At 37.8% G+C, this 23060-nt stretch overlaps 1 protein-coding gene across 3 annotated transcripts in view; it reads right to left on the minus strand.

Moving 5' to 3' along the window:
- The window catches only part of ANKHD1 (ankyrin repeat and KH domain containing 1), a 119859-nt gene that overhangs the window by 9351 nt on the left and 87448 nt on the right, over nucleotides 1–23060 (minus strand). For all 3 annotated transcript variants that reach the window (XM_063298657.1, XM_063298656.1, XM_063298659.1), the window contains 7 exons: nucleotides 21274–21390; nucleotides 18539–18713; nucleotides 16967–17423; nucleotides 8224–8367; nucleotides 6981–7091; nucleotides 5444–5593; nucleotides 3735–5347 (listed from right to left, as the gene is read on the minus strand). In XM_063298657.1, the coding sequence (XP_063154727.1) occupies nucleotides 3735–5347; nucleotides 5444–5593; nucleotides 6981–7091; nucleotides 8224–8367; nucleotides 16967–17423; nucleotides 18539–18713; nucleotides 21274–21390 (2767 nt within the window). The remainder of the gene's footprint in view (nucleotides 1–3734; nucleotides 5348–5443; nucleotides 5594–6980; nucleotides 7092–8223; nucleotides 8368–16966; nucleotides 17424–18538; nucleotides 18714–21273; nucleotides 21391–23060) is intronic.

Here is a 23060-nt window from a genome sequence, read left to right on the forward strand (position 1 = left end):
TTCTTGAAGCTGATCTTGGAAGAACAGTGGTGAAAATGCCCCCTGTGAAGCTCAAGACAGACATTTTAGAACCAAGGAAGCACTTCCTAAATGTCTCCAAAAGGAAAATTAGTTGCTTTCCTAAGTATATAAGCAGTAATAACCACTGGTGTCTATTTGTCCATGACTTGATAAGACTATGGACATAGTTAATTGCCTAGAAAAAACAGATGTGGAAATCTTAGTGTTCCCTCACTTTCCTGGAAAAATTATAAACATCGCTTCAGATTTCCTAAACACTGGTGCCCTATCTAGACAGAATTCAATGTATATACAGCCTGTAACAACCACATTCTTGGAAGTAGGGTAATTTTGATCAAAAACACTTGAGAAGAATGAAACTTAGCTTTGGCATGAAAGAAGGGTTAGGATGCAGGACAACTTTATCCATGTGGAAAATCCCCCCTCCCCAACAATTCCAATACTTTCTGCCTGGAAATACAGTTTTAAATGACTTAACTGAACAAGTTGCCAAGGATTCAGTGGGAGAATTCATGGTAAGTCACTGTTGAGATTCCACAGAGAAAATCTGTGTACTAGGGAAGCTTCAGAAGGAACACCCTACACAGGACCCAACTAGAATGTGGGTGAGATACAAACAATCTTGTGTATTTGCTTAATGTCTCTGTGTGATACCTAATTGGACATCCTTACAAGTTTCTGCCAGCAAAAGCAGCAAAATTATGTTAATCTGATCTGAGGCCAGGTTCTTTTCTTCACATCATTCCTGAAGATTTATCTAGCAATATTCTACTTTTAAATCACAGGCTTATCTGTTTTGGTTATCTTCTTTGCTAAGCACTTTCTGAAGGCTCTCTGTAACCTATGTCCTCCAAGAATCACACAACCATTCCTGTGGAGTGTTTCTGTAATTCTGAACATGTTAATAGACAAGTCTTCTAAACTGCTATCAAGCTTTGTTTATGAGGCATTGGTAGCTGTTATTCAGTTTAGGTGAGCAAGTAAAGTAGGTGCAGAATGTGCAAATCTGTATTTGAAATTCCATGGAGAAAAAGGTCAAAAGCAGAAGCTACCTTTTATATACTGTTTTACTCACTTCTTTACCACCACATAACTGAGTTTTTCTTTTCTACTAAATATGCCAAGATTTCTGCCTTTCTACTTAGACCAAATTGTTCTTTCTATCATAATTTTTTCTTTTATGCTATTCAGGTTATAAGAACAATTCTCTGACTTTTTCACAAAGGACAACATGGTAGCTGATTGACACCATTCACTTATTTCATCAAACAACCTATCATTACTGTGAGGATTTCTACTGGTTTTAGTTACAAAGGAATTCATGCAAGGAGTTCTGATATGTCAGATTGGGAAAGCAATACAATCACAACCACCAATATTTATCTGCTACTATTGGTTAGACCTCTGTGTTCAAGCTAATAAATCATTTACAAAGACAATATCCTCCAGTGGGAGGAGATGGGCAGTGACAAATTTGATAGATAGATAAATAAATGCAATCATCTGTCTCTGCCAGAAAGTATAGCTTGTTACTCATCCTTATGTATAAAATACATTAGACCACAAAGAAGGAAGACAAACCATAAAGGAGTGGTAACCTGTGCATTCCCATAAGAAACCCACAACTCTGCAGATTTTTATTTCTCTAAAATGAAAGGTGACCACTCTACTGGTTTTAGGGAACTGAACGTTTTAGGAAACTGAACTGTAGAAGCTATATCCTTGGACATGTGGATGGAGCTTTCAGCCTCAAAATGTTTCAATTCTGCAATCTTCTGAATGAAAATCTATTCAGGAATAAACTTGCATATCTGGATGCACCTATGACTACTGAACAATTCAGTGTCAATAACAACAACCAGAATTGGACTGGTCAAACCAGTTTGATCTAACTGGGAGACACTATTACCAGTGCCCTACTTTAGAGAGTTGAGGGGACCAAGGCCTGGCAGGGCTGCTTTTGAGTGTCTGTGCTGCTCCTTTGGAATGGCCTCCCAGCAAACATGCTCTCATCCTGACTGCCATCCAGAAGCTGCTCAAAATAGAGCTCTCCTGGAAGGGATTTTGGCCTTGATTCCATCTTGGGTTTGTTTATAGTTTAATTTACATTTATTCTATCTTTTCATTAATTTGTAAACATTTTATTTGTACATATTTATGTACTGTATATTGTTTCCTGTGTATTTTTCTTGTAAACTGCCAAGAGTCCTTAGGATTTGGTGATCTGTAAATGTAATAAACGAACAATCCAGTTCCTTTGAATCACTTTTCAAGGGGATATTTGGATTGAACAGGGTATTTTCAAGGCAACACAAGAATGGAAAATCCATAGACAGCAAATCAAGTCCTTTTGATAGAACACAAAAATCAATATTATACATGTGCTCAAATGAGAAGTTAGAATTTAACGAAATATCTGAGCTTTTCTCTCCTGAAATTCTAAGAAACCCTATCATCCCTATATTATGATACTCATCTGGAATAAACCTGCACAAAAAGCAAACAACACAGAAAAATCATTCACAGAAACACACATGAGACTTCATATAGCCAGGTTCTAGTAGCATGTATCACATTAATTTATAAGCAAGAACTTGTTGCAGGTATGTAACATGAAAAGATTCCAACCTAACAATTAAGTAGATGACTACGGTTCAGTTCCCAGTCAATCCACTATAAAAGATGATGCAGCTACATTTGCTAATAAATACAGCTATAACTGAACCTACATTGTAAGGGTATAAATGGATATAAACAAAGTTTGATTCATAAGAAATAAAAAATTATCTGTAAGTTCCACAAAAGACAATACACTGTACTTTTAGAAAGCTTACACAAACTAATTTTCAGAGACTTAGTCAAAATGTACTGTGATTGCTGGGGATATAGTTCTAAGGAATACTTCAAGGACACATTTTTCCATTACCAATGCATCTAATCAAAATGGTAATTCTTCCACAAGAGGACTGTTAACCACTGAGAGAATATGCGTGTGTAAAATATGGAAAACCACATAGAAAGGGAATATAGTTCAGGCACAGTGTGGCTGAATGATAAGTGGAGTGAATGAAAACACTTCATGCAGCAACGTTTTCTTGCAGGTCTTAGACAGACATAATGTATGTGTTTGCCAGCAACAGTTCAGCAGATTTTTATCTTCCCTTAGAGAAGACTTTTTTTCCATTTCAAAACTCTACTTCAAACAGGGAAACAGCCTCATAGCAGCCTTCCCCAAGCTAGACAAGTTGGACTGAAACTATTACTGCAACCACTGAATGAAGCTTCCTAGGAATGATAAGAGTTGTAATTCAACACAGCTGGACAGCTGTAGTTTGAGGGAGGCTGCTTTAGAGTAATCACGTAATGTGTAGGTAGAGAATGACAATCAGGCGGAAGAGACAACAGCAATGTTAGGTACAAATCTAACAAGATTTAAGCAAACACTGAAACAAGTCAAAATTTTCATCATTTCATGGGAATTACTTGATTTACTATTATGTTTCAACTTAATTCCCAGATCCTCAAATTAAATTAAATAACTTTAAATGCTATTATATCAACCAGATAAAAGTAGCTAAAGACCCAGCGTAATAGCTGTTTCCATGTTTCTTTGGCTCAGGATGACAGATATAATTTTCTGCAAATAGTTTCAGTTGCACTGCAGAGACCACTAACTCTCTTTTTCTTTTTCATACAGAAACTTAGCAACTTACCTACAGGACTTGTTGAAACTCTCTGAGAAGGAGGCCGGAATCCTGGAGCCTTAGAGTTATCAGGATGTACACTTTCCATGTGCCCCAATACAGAGTTACTCAAGAAAGTAGACTGGACAGTGAAAGATGGATCTGCTGCTGCTCGTGTCGACAGTGGACAGTCTCCCCATCCTTGGTTAGCCGGCATCTGATTACTATCAAAAAGACTACTAAAGTGATTAAAGAGCGTTGCTGGCCCAAAGGTAGGAGGCAAGGATTTGTTTGCTGGATTAATATGCATCTGAGAACCATTCATAATGTTCATGGGTGATGACAAGTGAACTGTAGTAGATGGACCTTGAGAAGGTGTTAAAGGTACGGCATTTGTGACAAAAACAGACTGGGTTTCTTGATGGAGATTTGCATTTGGTACCATTGAATAGAAAGAACCTCTAGGCTGCATTCTGTGAGAAACTCGTGGTGCTGGTACAGCTAACTGAGGTAAGTTACCATTGTCCTGATTTTCTGAAGCAACTGATCTAGGCGACGATAAAGTTAATGGAGTGGATTCTGAACTTGAAGAAAAAGGCATAGCTATAGGAGGACTTAAGTCAGACATATTAGCTGGCAGTGTTTCATTCGGGACATTATCTGGAGGTGCAGGACTGCTGGATGTGCATGAGTCTAGGACTCCTGAACTGCTGCAAGATGTGATACTGCTGCTAGCAGCAACTGATGATGGCACACATGCAATGCCAACAGATTGTTCTGGCGCTGATGCCTTTTCTTTGGGTACTGAGACAGGAGGAATAGCATCTGTTTTAAGTGCAGACTGCTGTGCCTGTGGAACATTAGAGATTAGAAATGTAGTGGGAACATGCCCAGTATTTTCATGTGCAGGAGAAGTTGAAGGCAGTGTGCTACATGCTGTTGTCACAGTTGAGATTGCTGTTGTCATGGTACTTGTTTTAGGAATGCAAGCAAACAGCTGCTTCCTGACTGATGATGGAGTCCGATTATTTGTCATACAAAGTGGCTGAGAGGATGGAACCACTGAAGAGACACTACCAGGACTGCTAGAGGCTAAACCTGCAGATTCAGATTGTAAAAGACTACCATTCTGGTTACCTATACGATTTGAACTGTTATGCTTTGGAGAGCTATTTGTGCTGCCTGGATTAACTGGTCTCACTGGGAATGGTCCCCAAGTATTTGGAGAGGTTGAAAACGTTCCTCCAAACTGGGCCATAGGTAAACGAGGGTGTCGAATTTGTTGCATAGTCTGAGCAGCCAATAAAGCAAAGTGAGGATGGGAATAAGCTAAAGGTAGAGAGACTGGAAAAGATGAGCGCACGTTTGCTGGGACATTTTTGCTTAATTTGTTAGCAGACTGGAAAGTAGATAGTGTTGATGACTGAGAGGTGACAAGAGATGAAGCTCCAAGAGAAAACGAGTTTTTGTTTGAAGCTGAAGCAGTACTGACGCCAGATGAAAAATTGGTATGGATTGATTTAGTGCTGGAAACAGGTGTTCTTATATGAGTTTTAGGAATTAAATCTTCCAGTTCCTTAGCAGGATCTTGAATAAGGGCATTAATAAGTTGTACTGCATATCTTGTTGATTCTGTTCCACCCCTGAAACAGAGAAAGTTTTGTCATTTGTAGAATGCAACTCTTGTTCAGTGCAAGTTAATCCACTTGAAAAACAAAGTAAGATCTTATGAACTCTACCTTATGGTGATCATTCTCTCTCCATTTTTATCTTTTTGCTTGTCCACATCAATGTGAGCACCCGTGACATCCTGAATTGCTGTGATATTGCACCCACCTCTTCCCATTATTCGAGATACAACTGATGCTGGAACAGACAGCTTTTTTGACCTAAACATTAGGGTTGCAAATATGATGTTGACAGGATTTATTTTTAAGAGATTTAAATAAACTCTACACTACAAATAAATGCACAATGGGGGGGGGCTGGAAGATCTGTTCAATCTATCAATCTTACATGGCAAAACTCAAAGCACTGCTCTTTTTTTCCCCTTAACAGTTAGTTTCAAAGGTGTTTCTACAGGCTGTTCAGGGGAAGTGAATTTTCAGTTAATTTGATTTTTTTTTAGTGACTTACTAAAGTTAACTCACACATAACTTACTGAATTTTACAAAAGTAGTTCATCTCACTTCTTCTGTCCTGAGCCAGGATCTTTACAGATAGTGATCAAATTCCATACTACTCTAAGTTTAAACCAAATTTAAATAGTGTTATACCATACAATTTGGAACTCTGAAAGCCTTACGAGCTGTGAAATACCTACATAATATTACTGCTTTTTTATATGGTTATATGGGACAAGAACAATAATCAGAGGATTGGAAACAAAGGAGGCTGCAAAAATACAACTGAAGAGGAATTTGATAGCACTCTTCAAGTGTAGAATGCCACAGCTTGATCCTTAATGCCCCAGAACTTAGGTCAAGAAGTATTTCTAAATTACAGGAAGGCAAATTTTGACTGAATGCTAGGCAAGCTTTCTAATGATAAGAGCAAATTCAAAATGGTACTTGTTATCTAGAGAGATAGCAGGCTCCTAGCTGTTGGATGTGTTCAGGATAGACAGGGAAGGGGCAGGGTAGACTCTTGTCAGGGATGGTTTAGCCTACATTCTGATGTTGATTAGACTTCATGGCCTAAATGGCCCTTGTGATTCAAGAATTCTAAACAATTTTCAGACACTAGTTTTAACTCTGCATTCTAGACCAATATTTTTCTTATTCTCTGATGCTTCTGATAGGTATCATGGTTTACCACCAAACTGGAAACACAAATTTTGAAATTGCAAATTATAGTAGATATATTTCAGTGAATTATTCACACAATTACAATGCTGTAAGCCACTTTGATTACCTATTTTCCATGCCTCAGCAAGCAGCAAGAATTCTTAAGTATTCATATTACTTTCACTCATTTAGAAATTATATTTTGCTCTGATCATTTAATTATTTGTTTTTAAATGACATTCTTCTCAATCATTAAAAGCTTCCATCAGCTACGAAAGTTAAAATTCCCAACTGTTCCTCCTATGGATTCCAAATTCTTACTCTCCTTAATTTTCATACAGTGATATACTAGTCCCTTCAGGTTCCTCACTTTAATAATTACTATGGCTCTAAACAGCATCAAGATTTCAGTCATAACTTTATATTTAAGTATTCTTAACTCTCTTTTCACTCCAATATACAATTTTAACTTGAGTGCACCCCAGTATACCTTTTTGCTCCTGAACAGCACCGTCCTCCTCTTTGCAACTGAAATTGCTCAACTGGCGTTGACTGTAGAGTGTTGCTAGGGGATGTGTCTTTCAAAACTCTGCCCACTTGCCTGTGAAGTAATAAAAAAATGCAGTTTCATAGGCAAGAAAGAAAAGAGCTACAGATTTTAATCCTAAAACCCAGATACAGGCATGAAAGCTGGCTGGGTGACTTTGGAGTCACTCTCTCTCAGCTCAACAAACCTCATAGGGCTGTTGTTGTGGGGAAAATAGGAGGAGGCAGTTAAGTATGTTCACCACCTTGAGTTCACTAAATTAACAACAAAAAAGGGCAGGATAAAATAATAATAATAATAATAATAATAACAACAACAACAACAACAACAACAACAACTCAATCCTCCCATTTTTAAGAACTCAAAAAAGAGTACATAGCATTTCTGGGCTAAATACTGGGAAATGAGCACACCAACAAAAAAAGATTAAGCAGTTCCAGACATTCTCTAGTTACATGCTAATTTAAGAGTAAACTGTATACTGTAAATCATGTTTACAGTAACTACTGTACAAAAAGCTCTAACATAAATCTGACAAACCCAGCATATGGAGCATGAAATTAATAGGTCCAACTTAAGAACTCTAACAGGTGTGTACCAAAGTGCATTCATAACTGCTCATGCCACTGCATTCTGTAACATCTGCAGCTTCCAGATACTCTTCAAGAGAAGACCCACGCATTGCAGTATTCCACTCAAGGCTGCTGAGAGGTCAAGGAAAGCAAATATGGATCCACCACCGCTATTCTGCTCCTGCTAGGGGTCGCCCACAAATGTGATCAATACCTAGGCCTGAAATCAGACTGAAAAGCATCCAGATAACCCACTTCCTCCAGAATTATTTGAAGCTGCAGCATTACCTTCTCAACAACCTTCATTAGAAAGGGAAGGTTGGAGACAGGACAAAATCTAACATGGTCAGGTGCAGCGATGGCTTCCTTCAGAACTGGCGGGATCACCCCCTGCATAGAAGAATTCATCACTGCCAGGATACAACCGCATGCTACCTACTAGGAATCTCTGGCTAGCCAAAACAGACATTAGTCCAATATAGAGGTGACTGAGCTTTCAGTTCCAAGTATATGTTCTAAGTTCACCCACTAGCAGGAGAAACTGAGCTAATATGCAACCAACATGAAATAACACATTCACACAAGACTTGCATTTCATGAAGCTGAAAACATACCTTCTCACTACTTCTTTCCATCCTTCTTCTCTCTTTTGGCCTCTTTTTGGACTAGTCAGATTCAACTTTATATTTGGAGATGTCAGAGGCAAGGATACAGATTTATAATTTGTTGTTAAACTTGAATTAGCTTCTCCTTCAACTCTAAACAGAAAGAAAATGCAATAATTAACTTAGTTTGTAACTAAGCTTTGGAAAACTTCTGTTTACACGCAATAAAACTGCTTACCTCTACCTTTCCTTCTTCAAGTGATCATTTGTGCAATTGCACACAGAGATTACTTTTCCTGTGAAGAGCACTATTGTGAAATATTCTAAAGCTGAGATTTTTCTACCGCCAAGGGTACATGCTTTTTACCTACTATGTAGTTACTAACTGGCACAGTAGCCCTAGTAATGACATTATATCAATCAGCAAAGAACCTGTGGTGAAGTAGGAGGGAGGACTGTATGTTTGCCCAGATAACTATTTAAAAAAAAAGTTTCAATTAAACAGCCTGTTTTCCTTTGTTCTGCCTATATATGACATTTATGGGTGCCTAAAAAGTTTATCTCCTGTAGGCAGAACAGGAACCTTCAGACACTACTGCTGTAGTAGTGTCTGACCAAATGAGACATCACAAATGACACAGACTCTGAGGCACCAACATGGAGTGCAGGCGAATGGCTATGATGAAATGGCTGTTTTGTACAAAACACTAGTTTAAAAAAAAACACCCTCAATTTCAACAACATTCTCACCAAATATCTGTTAAATGATGCTGCAAGATGCAGTGTTGTTAATTAGTATTACATACAATCACCAATACTACTCTTTTTAAAATTTAGTGATGAGAAGCCTGAAAGCAATACCAAAGATATTCATGGAGATGGAAATTCAGTGTGACTTGTACAAAGGCATTCAGATAGAACATGAATGACTGTTGCACATCCAAAGTTTGAAGATATTTCTCTAAAAGAATGGAAAGTTGAGGAAAGAACACCAAACATCATAACCTGTCCTAGATGAAAAGTAAAAATAACCTTCAAAAAGAAAAGAAAATATGATTTAGAGGTACATTAGAAGTACCAAATCAATTATAACAATCAGGAGTACACAAATCACTGACATACTAAGCAGAAATGACTGCTCTCAAAAATGAGACTTTGATAGTGAAAATTTTACTAGATTAAGTAGCCATCAATTCAAATTGCCTAGGCATCAACTGAATCAATATAACAGAAAGATTATAGTAACACTGGTGAATATGCCAGAGGATTAATACTGAGCAAATTACTAAAGCATTTCTGAACAATATGATATGTCAGAATTATTATCAAATATATCCCATGGGGGACGACTGTAAGATGCCTTTCCTTAATAGAAGACAAAAACTAATATAATGAAACATCTTACACTGCAGCTTTATACCCCTCCCTCAAAACTTTGCAGATGGTCATACCAAGTAAAGCTTGTTTTGTGGAAATTCGGTGTTGGCTGAAGAATAACATCTTTGGAGGGATTTTGAAATATCTAAAAGAAAAAATTCTGCCAAGCAATTATTTGCTAAGAGTTCAATGATCCCTTTATGCAGGAGGTCTGAAATATTTACACTAAGGGAAAGTGAAGGATTAGTGGAACAGAAAATACCCACCGGTGGTAATGCATAGGACAGTCTCATGAAAATACAAGGTGATGTGTTTTCACATAAAGACAGAAGAAGAGTTACTGTTTCAAAACTGGTATCAAATTGAGGAAGAAGAGGCAAGAATCAGACTGCCAAAATGCCATTTTGCTACAGTATATGGGCTGTAAATCCCAGGCCACCATTAGATGGAAATAAATTTAAGAGCTTTCTATACCTCTTTGGTGCCATTCAGTGATTGTTTGAATTTCTGCAGCCCAAATATGCAGCCCTAATATGGTAACCAGAGCATATATATATTTAAGATGAGAGCACGAAGGAATCTAGATTTCATAAAGATTGCATACTGTCTTAGATATTGATGGAATAAAGAATGTTTTTTCCCAGATTCGTTAGCAATACCTAGTAGGGCTTTGAAAATGGGTATAAGCATTCAATAGCTCTGAAAAATGTAGAAAGTATAGCACAGTGGTTGAATACTACAGGAAAATAGAAATCAAATCTTAAGTTCAGCAAAGGATTGTTACCTTGCCGTGGTGCTGGAGCCTGAGCACCTCAATGATGCCATGAGGTAAACCATGAAGGGCCACCCAAGACGGGAAGGTCATGACAGAGAGGTCAGACTAAATGCGATCCCTGGGGAAGGTAATGGCAACCCACCCCAGTATTCTTGCCGTGAAAACTAAATGGATCAGTACAACCAGAGATATGTCGGTATACCATTGGAAGATGAGACCCCCAGGTCGGAAGATGGTCAAAATGCTACTGGGGAGGAACAGAGGATGAGTTCAACTAGCCCCAGACGTGATGACACAGCTAGCTCAAAGCCGAAAGGACGGCTAGCAGCCGACGGTGCTGGTGGTGAACGGTGAATCCGATGTTCTAAGGATCAACACACCATTGGAACCTGGAATGTAAGATCTATGAGCCAGGGCAAATTGGATGTGGTTATTGGTGAGATATCAAGATTAAAGATAGACATTTTGGGCGTCAGTGAACTGAAATGGACTGGAATGGGCCACTTCACATCAAATGACCACCAGATCTACTACTGTGGACAAGAGGACCACAGAAGAAATGGAGTAGCCTTCCTAATTAATAGTAAAGTGGCTAAAGCAGTGCTCGGATACAATCCAAAAAACGACAGAATGATCTCAATTCGAATTCAGGGCAAGCCATCTAACATCACAGTGATCCAAATATACGCCCCAACCACAGATGCTGAAGAAGCTGAAGTAGAGCAGTTCTATGAGGATCTGCAGCACCTACTGGATGACACGCCTAAAAGAGATGTTATTTTCATCACAGGAGACTGGAATGCTAAAGTGGGCAGTCAAATGACACCTGGAATTACAGGTAAGCATGGCCTGGGAGAACAAAACGAAGCAGGACATAGGCTGATAGAATTTTGCCAAGACAATTCACTCTGCATAACAAACACTCTCTTCCAACAACCTAAGAGACAGCTTTATACATGGACTTCACCAGATGGACAACACCGAAATCAGATTGACTACATCCTTTGCAGCCAAAGGTGGCGGACATCTGTACAGTTGGTAAAAACAAGACCTGGAGCTGACTGTAGTTCCAATCACGAACTTCTTCTTGCACAATTTAGGATCAGACTCAAGAGATTAGGGAAGACCCACAGATCAGCTAGATATGAGCTCACTAATATTCCTAAGGAATATGCAGTGGAGGTGAAGAATTGATTTAAGGGACTGGACTTAGTAGATAGGGTCCCGGAAGAACTATGGACAGAAGTTTGCAACATTGTTCAGGAGGCGGCAACAAAATACATCCCAAAGAAAGAGAAAACCAAGAAGGCAAAATGGCTGTCCGCTGAGACACTAGGAGTAGCCCAAGAAAGAAGGAAAGCAAAAGGCAACAGTGATAGGGGGAGATATGCCCAATTAAATGCAAAATTCCAGAGGTTAGCCAGAAGAGATAAGGAATTATTTTTAAACAAGCAATGCACAGAAGTGGAAGAAGACAATAGAATAGGAAGGACAAGAGACCTCTTCCAGAAAATTAGAACCATCGGAGGTAAATTCCAGGCCAAAATGGGTATGATCAAAAACAAAGATGGCAAGGACCTAACAGAAGAAGGAGAGATCAAGAAAAGGTGGCAAGAATATACAGAAGACCTGTATAGGAAGGATAACAATATTGGGGATAGCTTTGACGGTGTGGTCAGTGAGCTAGAGCCAGACATCCTGAAGAGTGAGGTTGAGTGGGCCTTAAGAAGCATTGCTAATAACAAGGCAGCAGGAGACAACGGCATCCCAGCTGAACTGTTCAAAATCTTGCATGATGCTGCTGTCAAGGTAATGCATGCTATATGCCAGCAAATTTGGAAAACACAAGAATGGCCATCAGATTGGAAAAAATCAACTTATATCCCCATACCAAAAAAGGGGAACACGAAAGAATGTTCAAATTATCGAACAGTGGCACTCATTTCACATGCCAGTAAGGTAATGCTCAAGATCCTGCAAGGTAGACTTCAGCAATTCATGGAGCGAGAATTGCCAGATGTACAAGCTGGGTTTAGAAAAGGCAGAGGAACTAGAGACCAAATTGCCAATATCCGCTGGATAATGGAAAAAGCCAGGGAGTTTCAGAAAAACATCTATTTCTGTTTTATTGACTATTCTAAAGCCTTTGACTGTGTGGACCATAACAAATTGTGGCAAGTTCTTAGTGGTATGGGGATACCAAGTCATCTTGTATGCCTCCTGAAGAATCTGTATAATGACCAGGCAGCGACAGTAAGAACAGACCACGGAACAACGGACTGGTTTAAGATTGGGAAAGGAGTACGGCAGGGCTGTATACTCTCACCCTACCTATTCAACTTGTACGCAGAACACATCATGCGACATGCTGGGCTTGAGGAATCCAAGGCTGGAGTTAAAATCTCTGGAAGAAACATTAACAATCTCAGATATGCAGATGATACCACTTTGACGGCTGAAAGTGAAGAGGAACTGAGGAGCCTTATGATGAAGGTGAAAGAAGGAAGTGCAAAAGCTGGCTTGCAGCTAAACCTCAAAAAAACCAAGATTATGGCAACCAGCTTGATTGATAACTGGCAAATAGAGGGAGAAAATGTAGAAGCAGTGAAAAACTTTGTATTCCTAGGTGCAAAGATTACTGCAGATGCTGACTGCAGTCAGGAAATCAGAAGACGCTTAATCCTTGGGAGAAGAGCAATGACAAATCTCGATAAAATAGTTAAGAGCAGAGACATCACACTGACAACAAAGGCCCGCATAGTTAAAGCAATGGTGTTCCCCGTAGTAACATATGGCTGCGAGAGCTGGACCATAAGGAAAGCTGAGTGAAGGAAGATAGATGCTTTTGAACTGTGGTGTTGGAGGAAAATTCTGAGAGTGCCTTGGACTGCAAGAAGATCAAACCAGTCCATCCTCCAGGAAATAAAGCCAGACTGCTCACTTGAGGGAATGATATTAAAGACCAAACTGAAATACTTTGGCCACATAATGAGAAGACAGGACAGCCTGGAGAAGATGTTGATGCTAGGGAGAGTGGAAGGCAAAAGGAAGAGGGACCGACCAAGGGCAAGGTGGATGGATGATATTCTAGAGGTGACGGACTTGTCCCTGGGGGAGCTGGGGGTGTTGACAACCAACAGGAAGCTCTGGCCTGGGCTGGTCCATGAAGTCACGAAGAGTCGGAAGCGACTAAACGAATAAACAACAACATAGCACAGTGGTTGAATACTACAGGAAAATAGAAATCAAATCTTAAGTTATCAGGTATCTCATCACCAAATACTTAAGTAATGAGATCTGTGATCAATACTACTTTTATTGTATCATAATTTGGCTTTTGATTCTAAATTTCAGAGAGGAATGCAAGAAACATTTAACTGTAAATGTGGTTTTTTTATTTATTTAATTTTTATCCAGCCTTTATTATTTTTATAAATGACTCAAGGTGGCAAACATACCTAATACTCCTTCTTCCTCTTATTTTCCCCACAACAATCCTGTGAGGTGAGGTGGGCTGAGAGAGAGTGACTGGCCCAAGGTCACCTAGCCAGCTTTCATGCCTAAGGTAGGACTAGAACTTTCAGTCTCCTGGTTTCTAGTCCACAAAGTAAAACAAAGGTTAATTGTAGATTTAAAAAAAAAAAAATTGTATCAAATTGTTGACCACAGTGAAGAACAAAGAGCCGATGAATAGACTGGCTCTTCAAATCTCTGGACAAAGAGAGGATAGGAGATTGCCCACAAGTGCTCCAGACAGTTGCTCCTCATGAGGAAACCTCAAGACAGTGGTCTCTGGTAGGTTTTGAGCACTGGGAGATGAAGGAATAGCCATCTTCCTTCAGCCAACTGCCCAGAGTCCCCCAATGTGAGGAGATGGGCGGGGACAAATTGGATGGATGGATGGATAAATAAATAAATAAATCTTGCTCAAAGCGCAGTTGGTGCCTTTAAAAGGACACTATGTTTGCATACTTCCTTTTCTAATCACGTTAGGAAATTGCTTATTAACTACTTTTCAGCTATTATTGCTGCACCTATTCCTGGATTAGGAGGCTGTGCTCCAGTCACTCATGCCCTCGTCACCTCCAGTCTGGACTTTTGTAATGTGTTCTACATGGCACTGTCCTTGAAGAATATTTGGAAGCTTCAGGTGGTGCAAAATGCAGTGGCACACACAGTAATGTGTGCTCATAGGAGATATTACACCTCTGCTCTGCGAGCTGCATTGGTTGCCAGTTTGCTTCTGGGTCCAATTCAAGGTGCTGGTTTTAACCTTTAAAGAGCTTCATAGTATGGGATCAGGTTATCTGAGGGATTGCCTCTCCCTGAACATATCAGCTCGTCCCATTAGATCTGGCAGAGAAGGCATGTTGCGGATACCATCTGGTAGGGACCTACACTTGGTGGGTCCCAGGGAGCGGGCCTTCTCTGCCATGGAACATTCTCGCTCCAGTATTAAGTCAGCTCCATCCCTTTTATTGTTTCGGAAGTCCCTCAAGACCTGGTTATGCCACCAGGCCAGGGGGTCCCAGGGATCCGGAGACTTGTCTAGATGGCTCCATTACTGAAGTGGATGTACTCATTAAGTGTCTGCTTGGGGTTTGTATATATTTTAGTTTTTAATTAATCTCTATCTTTAATGTTGATTTTTATATTTTTAAATGCCTATTTTCATATATGTACTGTTTTTTATTGATTATTGTATGCTGCCCAGAGTTACTTCATGTGAGATGGGAGGCTACAGAAATCTGATTAATAAATAAATAGAAACCTTTGGATCAACAAGTCTGAAAACACAGGGTGAGTCCATCTTCAATCCTTAATTAAAGGAACTGTTAACTGCAAGCTTAAGAACTTAAAACAAGTGAAATAAACAGGACAAAGCTAATTAAGACTTTAATTTTAGAAAGTTATAAATAGATTAAGGTCCAGATAAATTTGAAATGAGATTTTGGAATTAATTATAAAGAATCCTTCCCATGGGAAAGTTGACTTGCTTTGAATTTTTTCTAAGACATAAAGGAGTTAGACATTTAAAAAAATTGGACACCAGAAGGAACTAAAGGTTTTAATTAAAGGAGAAGAATACATAAACCTGATTAACAGCTACAGAATGACACAAAATATAACATTGGAAATACTGAAGGATACTTTTGAAAAATGGAACCAGAAGTTAATATCAACAATGTCAACAGCAATGTTTGCTTCTATGGATAGACTGTGCCCAAAGATGTTTTGGAACAAATAGCAGAAGAGGAACAAGTTTTATCTGACAAAACAGAGGAGCTGACACTGAAAGTGGATCTACAAACGACAGGCTACAAGAACAACATGGAAAAAGATGTTTCATTGGACATACGAAAGAAATCACTTGATGCTTTAAAAATCAAAAAGGAATTACAAATAACAAATCAAGAGAGTGTCCTGGATAATTCTTTTATATTGGATTTACAAAAGAGGTTTGTTAAAGTTTGGATGAATCTTGTGAGAACGGGTAAAAAACAAATGAAATCAAGTTCTTCGACATTACTTGAATGGACTAAAGATTAAGATTGTTAGAAAGAGAAGAGAAGAGCATAAATTTCTGGCAACCCTTAATGGACTTTTGCTGACACCAGGACTGAAATAATGATGCTTTATGGATTTGTTTATAGATAAGAGATGGGACATGGGATGAAGAGATCACTTTGTACAGTAAGAGGAAGTGAAAAGTTACAAAAATTGTTTATACTTGTGATGAAGGTTGGAAGCCTGCCTGCCTGCCTTCCTTCTCCTTCTCCTTCTCCTTTGCACTTTTTACTCTTTTTTTTTGTATTAGTTTTTTTTTACTATTGCAATCATAATCTTTAATAAAATTATTTTTAAAAAAAGCACTGTGGTTCCCAAACTGTGTATTGCAGTACCCCAGAGCATTACAGTGAATTCACAGGGGAGCCACAGGATATTTAAAATTTCAAGGGAAACATAGCAATACTCAACATCTTTTGGACATTGTACGAAACTGCAGCATGTGGTGAAAAAGTTATGGGATACTAAGGGCACCATGAATGGAGAACGTTTGGGAACCTCAGTATTAGCATAATGCTGTGAAGATTAAATTTAATGCTAACTAGGCCAAATCCAACAAAAGTGTACCTCTGTCTTATATTAGAAGAGAAGAGCATAAAACATTTTTCTTAATTTGTTCGTCAAATGAAAAGATTGGTTTGAAATGGAAGATAACACAAAAGGCAAGAGGAAGAAGCAGGGAGCAAAAACCTAAGAGTCAGGTCAAAACTTGACTGAACAATTATTATTATTATTTTGTATATATCCCTATCTCTTTTCTTCAAGTCAAAAATGGGTATCTTTTGTACATGTTGTCTTGGTTAGTCAACAACCGCTTTTGCTTTGTTTATAATTAGGGAGAAGAGCTGGCAAAGTTAAATCCCATAATCAACATTTTGGGACCTATGATGTTTAAACCGTTTTACTTCTAGCAGTCAAAACTTCAATTAGCTGTCAGAGATGGGGTGGGGAGTGGTAAGGGTTGAAGCTAACAGGAGAAAGAGTCATTAACAGCATTAATGAAGTGACAAGAAAATAAGATTCATAACTTACCTGGCTTGCACTTTGGAAACTGAGGAGTTAGTCTTATCTTCCTGAGAAGGGAGCAGTACTGAGGCGTATCGCCTATCACCTGAAGAATGTGTGTCCATAGTGAAGTTCAGCTCTTGGCTTTTACCACCACTGCTACTTTCACTATTGCAATCCGTGCTGTCTAAGTTGTCAGAATCACTATTCCCACCGGCACTACCACCTCTTGGCTCACCATTGATCTTGTTTTTATCTGCTTTTTGCTGTGCTAGAGTTATATGCTGATCTGGCAAAATTATCTGCACATTTTGAGGAGTGTCCTTAGTTTTATTCTTCTTATTTTTTCTATTTGTGCTGGGAGTTGTTATCACATTGGCCCTCTTCTTGCCAAAAGCATTTGTAAAAGTAGCTGAAGTTGCAGATATTCCAATAGTAGTTGTAGTAGTTGCACTTGGAGGCTCTAAAGGAATTTCTGAATCAACTAAAACAAGCAAATTATAGAAGTTTAGACATTTACTAGTTAGAACAGTGATTCTTTAGAAACATAATTCAGGCTGTATTGTTTTGTACAATGATGTCCAAAGTGGAATATTTTTCTCTAGTTTAAACCAGGCTCTTAAGATTCTGGTGCCTGTTCCTGAAAAAGCTAAACCGGATTGGACTTGGTTAATAACTAGATGGAAGACCACCATGAAAATGTAGGGAGTACCTTAGGCTGCAAATTTGAAAAACACACACCCCAAAATATGGCAATGACAATCCATTCCTATATTGTTGAGAAGAAAACTATATGGGTGTGTCCTTATGGTCACAAGAATTCAGCGGACTTTGGGGGATCTTCACTTTTTAATACCAGTTTGAATGGAAATCGATGGCATAAAGGTCACTTTTTGAAAACTTGTTATTTAAGAAGCTGCTTCTTGGTTTTATTTTTAACAGAAGACCAACATATATATTAGAGCAACAAACTGTAAACAAGATCAAAGTTTACAATCTGAAAACTGACAATTAAAAATGTTTTATACTACTGGAAGTGAGAATTAAACAATTAAGCCAGAAAATTTAAGGCAAGAGGTAGAGCTGAGTAACAGGAAGAAAACATCATTATCTGGGTTTATTTTTTATCTTAGTCCAATAATGAGAAGCTGCTCTGGCATCCCTTTCAGAGGAGCTGCAGGAAGGATTCACTTTACTATACAAAGATAGGCTATGGTGGTTTCCAGCCACTATGGCCATATAAACATTTGATCAGGTTATAAGTATCCTGAGAAGGCAGTATCACATCAATAGGAAAATAATTATTTAAGACAGCAAAAGATCTCTGCCTGACAGACCTGGATGAGCTGCTACAGTAAGAAATATGAGAAAGACACTACTATTGGTGATAGTTTAGCAAGCAATGTGATGTAAAAGACATGTTTTCCTGTTCTAATGAACTTGTCATTTACATTTTAGGGTGTGTGGGTACATTTAAGAACACATAATTTAAACCAAGGGCTCAATGTTTGGCTCCCAGATGATGCAAGATGTTTGCAATTGCAGTTCATCAATATCAGAATGCCATTTATGATTTAGAGAGAGTAAGGAGTCCCTCACCATCATCATCATTTTCCTCTTCATCTTCATCTTCTTGAAGCTCTAGCGTTTCCTTTGGCTTGTGTTCCTCATCTTCCTCCTGTTTCCGTTTCTGTTCCTCTTTTTTCTTCTTTCTCTTCTCCTTTCTCTTCTCTCTTTTTGCCGCAAGAGCCTGCTTTCTACTCTCTTCTCTTGACTATAAAAACATTGACAATGTATAGTATATACTGATACTAAAAGAATTTCTTCTTAACCCTTTCAATATAATGCAAACACAGAGAAAGAGACTGAGTGGGTTTATTTCCATCTATACCCCTTTGCTCAACAAACCATCATACTGCATGTAAGCTAGCCTCCCCAATATTTGTTATAGGTTGGCTTTGATTATGTATTTGTTTAAGTATATTCCGCTCTTTCCCCAGAAATTTCCACTTCCAATTTTTCTCTATAAAAATAAACCTGTGTGATCTTTTGGGCTTGGAGATAGTGAATAGTAAATATCCATGGCTAAGGGTGGATTTGTATCTGAGGCTTCCTGACCCTAATCCAATATCTTAAGTCAGGAGTTCTTAGACCTTGTGTGACCTCCCTGCCATGAATAAAACAATTTCATTGGGGTTAGGGCTGGACAAGAAATAAATAGTTTATTTTAATTATTAAATGTTAATCTATATCAAATAAAACAATGATAAAAACTTGCAATTTCATACCGTGAAACCATTTCATTGGCAATAATATATCCAATTTTTAATTGGAAGGACATATTTTCATTTCCCCATGCTGACTGGGGAATTCTGGGAGTTGAAGTCCACACATCTTACAGTTGCTGAGAAACACTGTTTTAGATTGTTATTTTCTCTTTAAAGCAGCAACTACAGAAAATTCTGATTTTGCTGCTGGCTTGTTCAGGATATGCAGGAGCAAATGCTGATAGTGATCCAGCTTTCGGTACACTTGGCATGAAGCCTCCATACACAATGCTGGAGCCTATAATGGCTAACATGGCTATCAGCATGTTGAGGAAGAATGGAGGCAAGTACAATCAGAAATCCAAGTTAGTGTCTGTAAGCCATCAAACTGTGCCCCAGGTTTTGCTTGGACAAGTGGTGTTGGTTTGTCCAGACAGAGCAGAAATAAGCTCTGACATTTGGGTACAAAATCCTAGTCACGAGTTTGGTTCAGGCTTGTCCAGGAAGAGCAGGAGAAGTGATCCACCTTTGTGTGTGCAAGCTCCCCGCTGCCAAATTGAGGCCAGATCTATATCCTTTCGATTTTTTAAACCATAGCACTCAGCAAAGTGGAAAGGAATGTCTGATTACTACATATGTTTATGATTTGGTTCAAATTCACAAACTAATGAAGCTTATTTAATCATCCTTCCCAAGCCAAATAAGGATTTTAGTTATGCTTTTAACACAAGAAATTATAGCTTACATTTTTGCCTGTTGGACATTTATAAAAGTCCATCAAGGTGCTGATAATATTAAAATTCTTTTAAGTTAACAAGTTTAATTTGCAATACAAAGAACAAGACAACTATTATTTCTTTGAATCCTGACATTTTTAAAGGGCTTCTGAAGTAGGTTTTGATGTATTGCAAGCCTTATTAAAACTTAGTTCAGTTTTACATATTTCTATAAACATGGCTAGATCATACTTGTATAATTAGCAATCGTATACCTTTTTAAAATTTATATCACAGTATAAATCAAGGATGCCTTCTTTCTCCTGGTGTGCAATTAGACATTCTAAATACATTAAAGGTACTGTAGTAGGTAAGGCAGAATATCAGATAGTGCTGTACCCATATGACATTTAATGTTTATTAGATAAGACAGAAACACCTATCCAAGTATTTTGTTACTTCATAAATTTGAGTTAATCAAATATGATGCCATTATGTCTCAGTAATAGTTCTAGAATTTTAGGTTCTTTTGTTCTGGTTCTTTTGTTTATTGTGACATGATGACTTCCAGGAAAGTTTTCTCAACTGCTAAGTTGGAATTTATGTCCAATTTTGGTAAAAATGAAGTTGATCTACAGAACCTCTCAGGATTTGGGTGAATGTACATGCAATTAAGATTAATTTACTGCAGAGTTAATATATGCTGTTGGAGTTCTTACGTTTCTCCATGTCCAGGTTGGGAATATATTTAATTATACTTCCCCAATAAATGCCATGTATTCTATTGTTGATTTTGTTCTTTTGTCCTTTTTCACTTGTTTTAATGCTATTGTATAAGATATCTAAAGTCATTCTGTGATTGAGGTGGCATACAACTTGATAAAATATATGAATAAAATGTTAGCCATCTAAACATTTGATAGGGATATTTTTAAGAGATGTTCCATAATTTTCTGTTGGGAAATATGGATTTAATTTTTTCCACTTTCAGGCCTATTTCTGAACTTATTTTAGCTTCAGATATAAGAAATTTCAGAATTCAGCTTCACTTTGAGCTCAATTGGAAAGTTATTTACACGATCCACTGAAATCTGGTAGGTACTGCTTTTTCAGTAGTCTGGTCAAATTATTTTGGTTGTGATATATTTAAACATTTTTCCTTTTTTCTCCTTTACTGATTATATCACATTGTAGTTATTAGTACAGAATATACTTGCTGAATAAAGCATTAAAGAAAAAGAGTACATGATTCAGTCTCAGATTTTCTATTGCATCTCTAGTATCAAAGTAGTGTGGCTTTCACTATAAACAGAGTGATATTTAAGGAAGGTAACATGATTGTGTATCTCACCTTTTCCAAATCTAGCTCTTTCAACAGGATGCTCGCATTCTTGTTTGCTTCAGCAGCTTGTTGGTCCTTAGCCTTCACAATGGTTTCAACACACTGATGACATTTTTTCAACAATTCCTTTTCAATTAAAAAAGAATATTTTGTCAAATGGAAGACAGAGCACTTAAGGTATATTCACAGCAACTTGCAGTACAATTTCATGTAACTTTTTTGGCCTGAGGGTTGTACTTTTCTTTTGAGTGGTGTGCTGGGACCACATTCCCCCCAAAAATGAAACAAAACAAAACAAAACAAAACAAAACACCACCAGGATGAATTAGGACAAAAACTAAATTTCATTAAAACTGAATTAAATTAATTAATTTCATTAACTAATTTAATTAATTGAAATCCATTAACTTACTTGCTATACATTCAATAATATCTCACTCCTATTGCATACAATTTATTGTCTGATTCTTCACCTAGACTTCTTACTTAAATGTGAAGGCTATCAGACAGAAATTCAAGGACACAATTCTCTGTTAAGCCATTTTACTGCAGATACCGGAAAAGCCATAATTAGAGCAGAAAACCAGAAACTGTCAACTATAAACCTCAAAACATACACATATCTCCTGTTCAAATTCTAAATCTTTTTCCCATCTATGAATTCAAGGGCTGCAGATAGTATGGAGGTGACAAAGCAACATCCCTGAAAGGGATAAGGCCAACATTTTGGCTTTTCTGAGAGAGCCAAAAACAAGTAAATGCATTAAGCTTGGCATGTCCATGTTAGTCATCATTTTAAAATAAATCATTATGCCAAAAAAACAGGGATTTGCCACTGAAATTTGACAGCATTTTGAAGGATTGGAAGGAGGTATGTGTTAACCACTAATAACCACAGACATGAAAAGCTATGAATTTAGCTGTCTAGTTAGATTATATTTTGATTCCCCCCCCAAAAGGGATTCAGGTAAAAAGAGATGAATAATTATTTTTACCAACTGAAAGGATATTGCATATTTTATGTACATCTATGTTCTACTCCCTCTAAGGAGTAGCAGCATTAGTTCTTACAGTATGAAAAGGAATGTTAATATTCAGTACAAACTGCAGATGAGGATGTACAATTAAGTCCTTCTAGAAAGTTCATAAATGACAACTGATAAATAAAACTACTAAAGTGGTAACTTGGACTTGGAAGTAAGCCAGTCTGGCCTGATGAATGTTTGGCTGGGAGACTACAAGGGAATACTAGGGCTATAAGCAAGATCAGATGCTGACAACATTGTGGGAAAAGGCAGTGGCAAATCATGTCTATACTGTTATAAAGATGACTGCATGGATGTATCCATTAAGTCATCAGGAGCTGATCTCTACCCCCCCCCCCATTTGTGTTGTTTCTACTGGAAGGAAGGAAAATCTGTGTGTATACCTGTTCTTTTGTGCATGAAAGCAGTCTGTACATGAGAAAGAATGACTGGTATATGCAGATAGAAAATCAATAAATTTTATAAATGGATACTTATTTTATAGGCAATTAATTTTACTCAGTCATCGTTAAATTCAATTACATTACCATATTATTTTGTGTAGGAAATGGCTCTTATTGTCCAACCACAGAAACCAAACAGTCTCTGATCAGTACAGGTATGGGAGACAACCAGAGAATTCTAGAGCTGTAGGCCAAACAAACATCTCAGAGGAAAATAATGACAACTTCTGCATAGTTGTCAAGAAAATACGTATGTCCATTAACTCACAGAAGGCAAGTATACTTGAAAAAGATTTTATCTTAGCTA

This window comes from Candoia aspera, chromosome 3 (genome assembly GCF_035149785.1).
Source record: "Candoia aspera isolate rCanAsp1 chromosome 3, rCanAsp1.hap2, whole genome shotgun sequence".
Taxonomy (NCBI): domain Eukaryota; kingdom Metazoa; phylum Chordata; class Lepidosauria; order Squamata; family Boidae; genus Candoia; species Candoia aspera.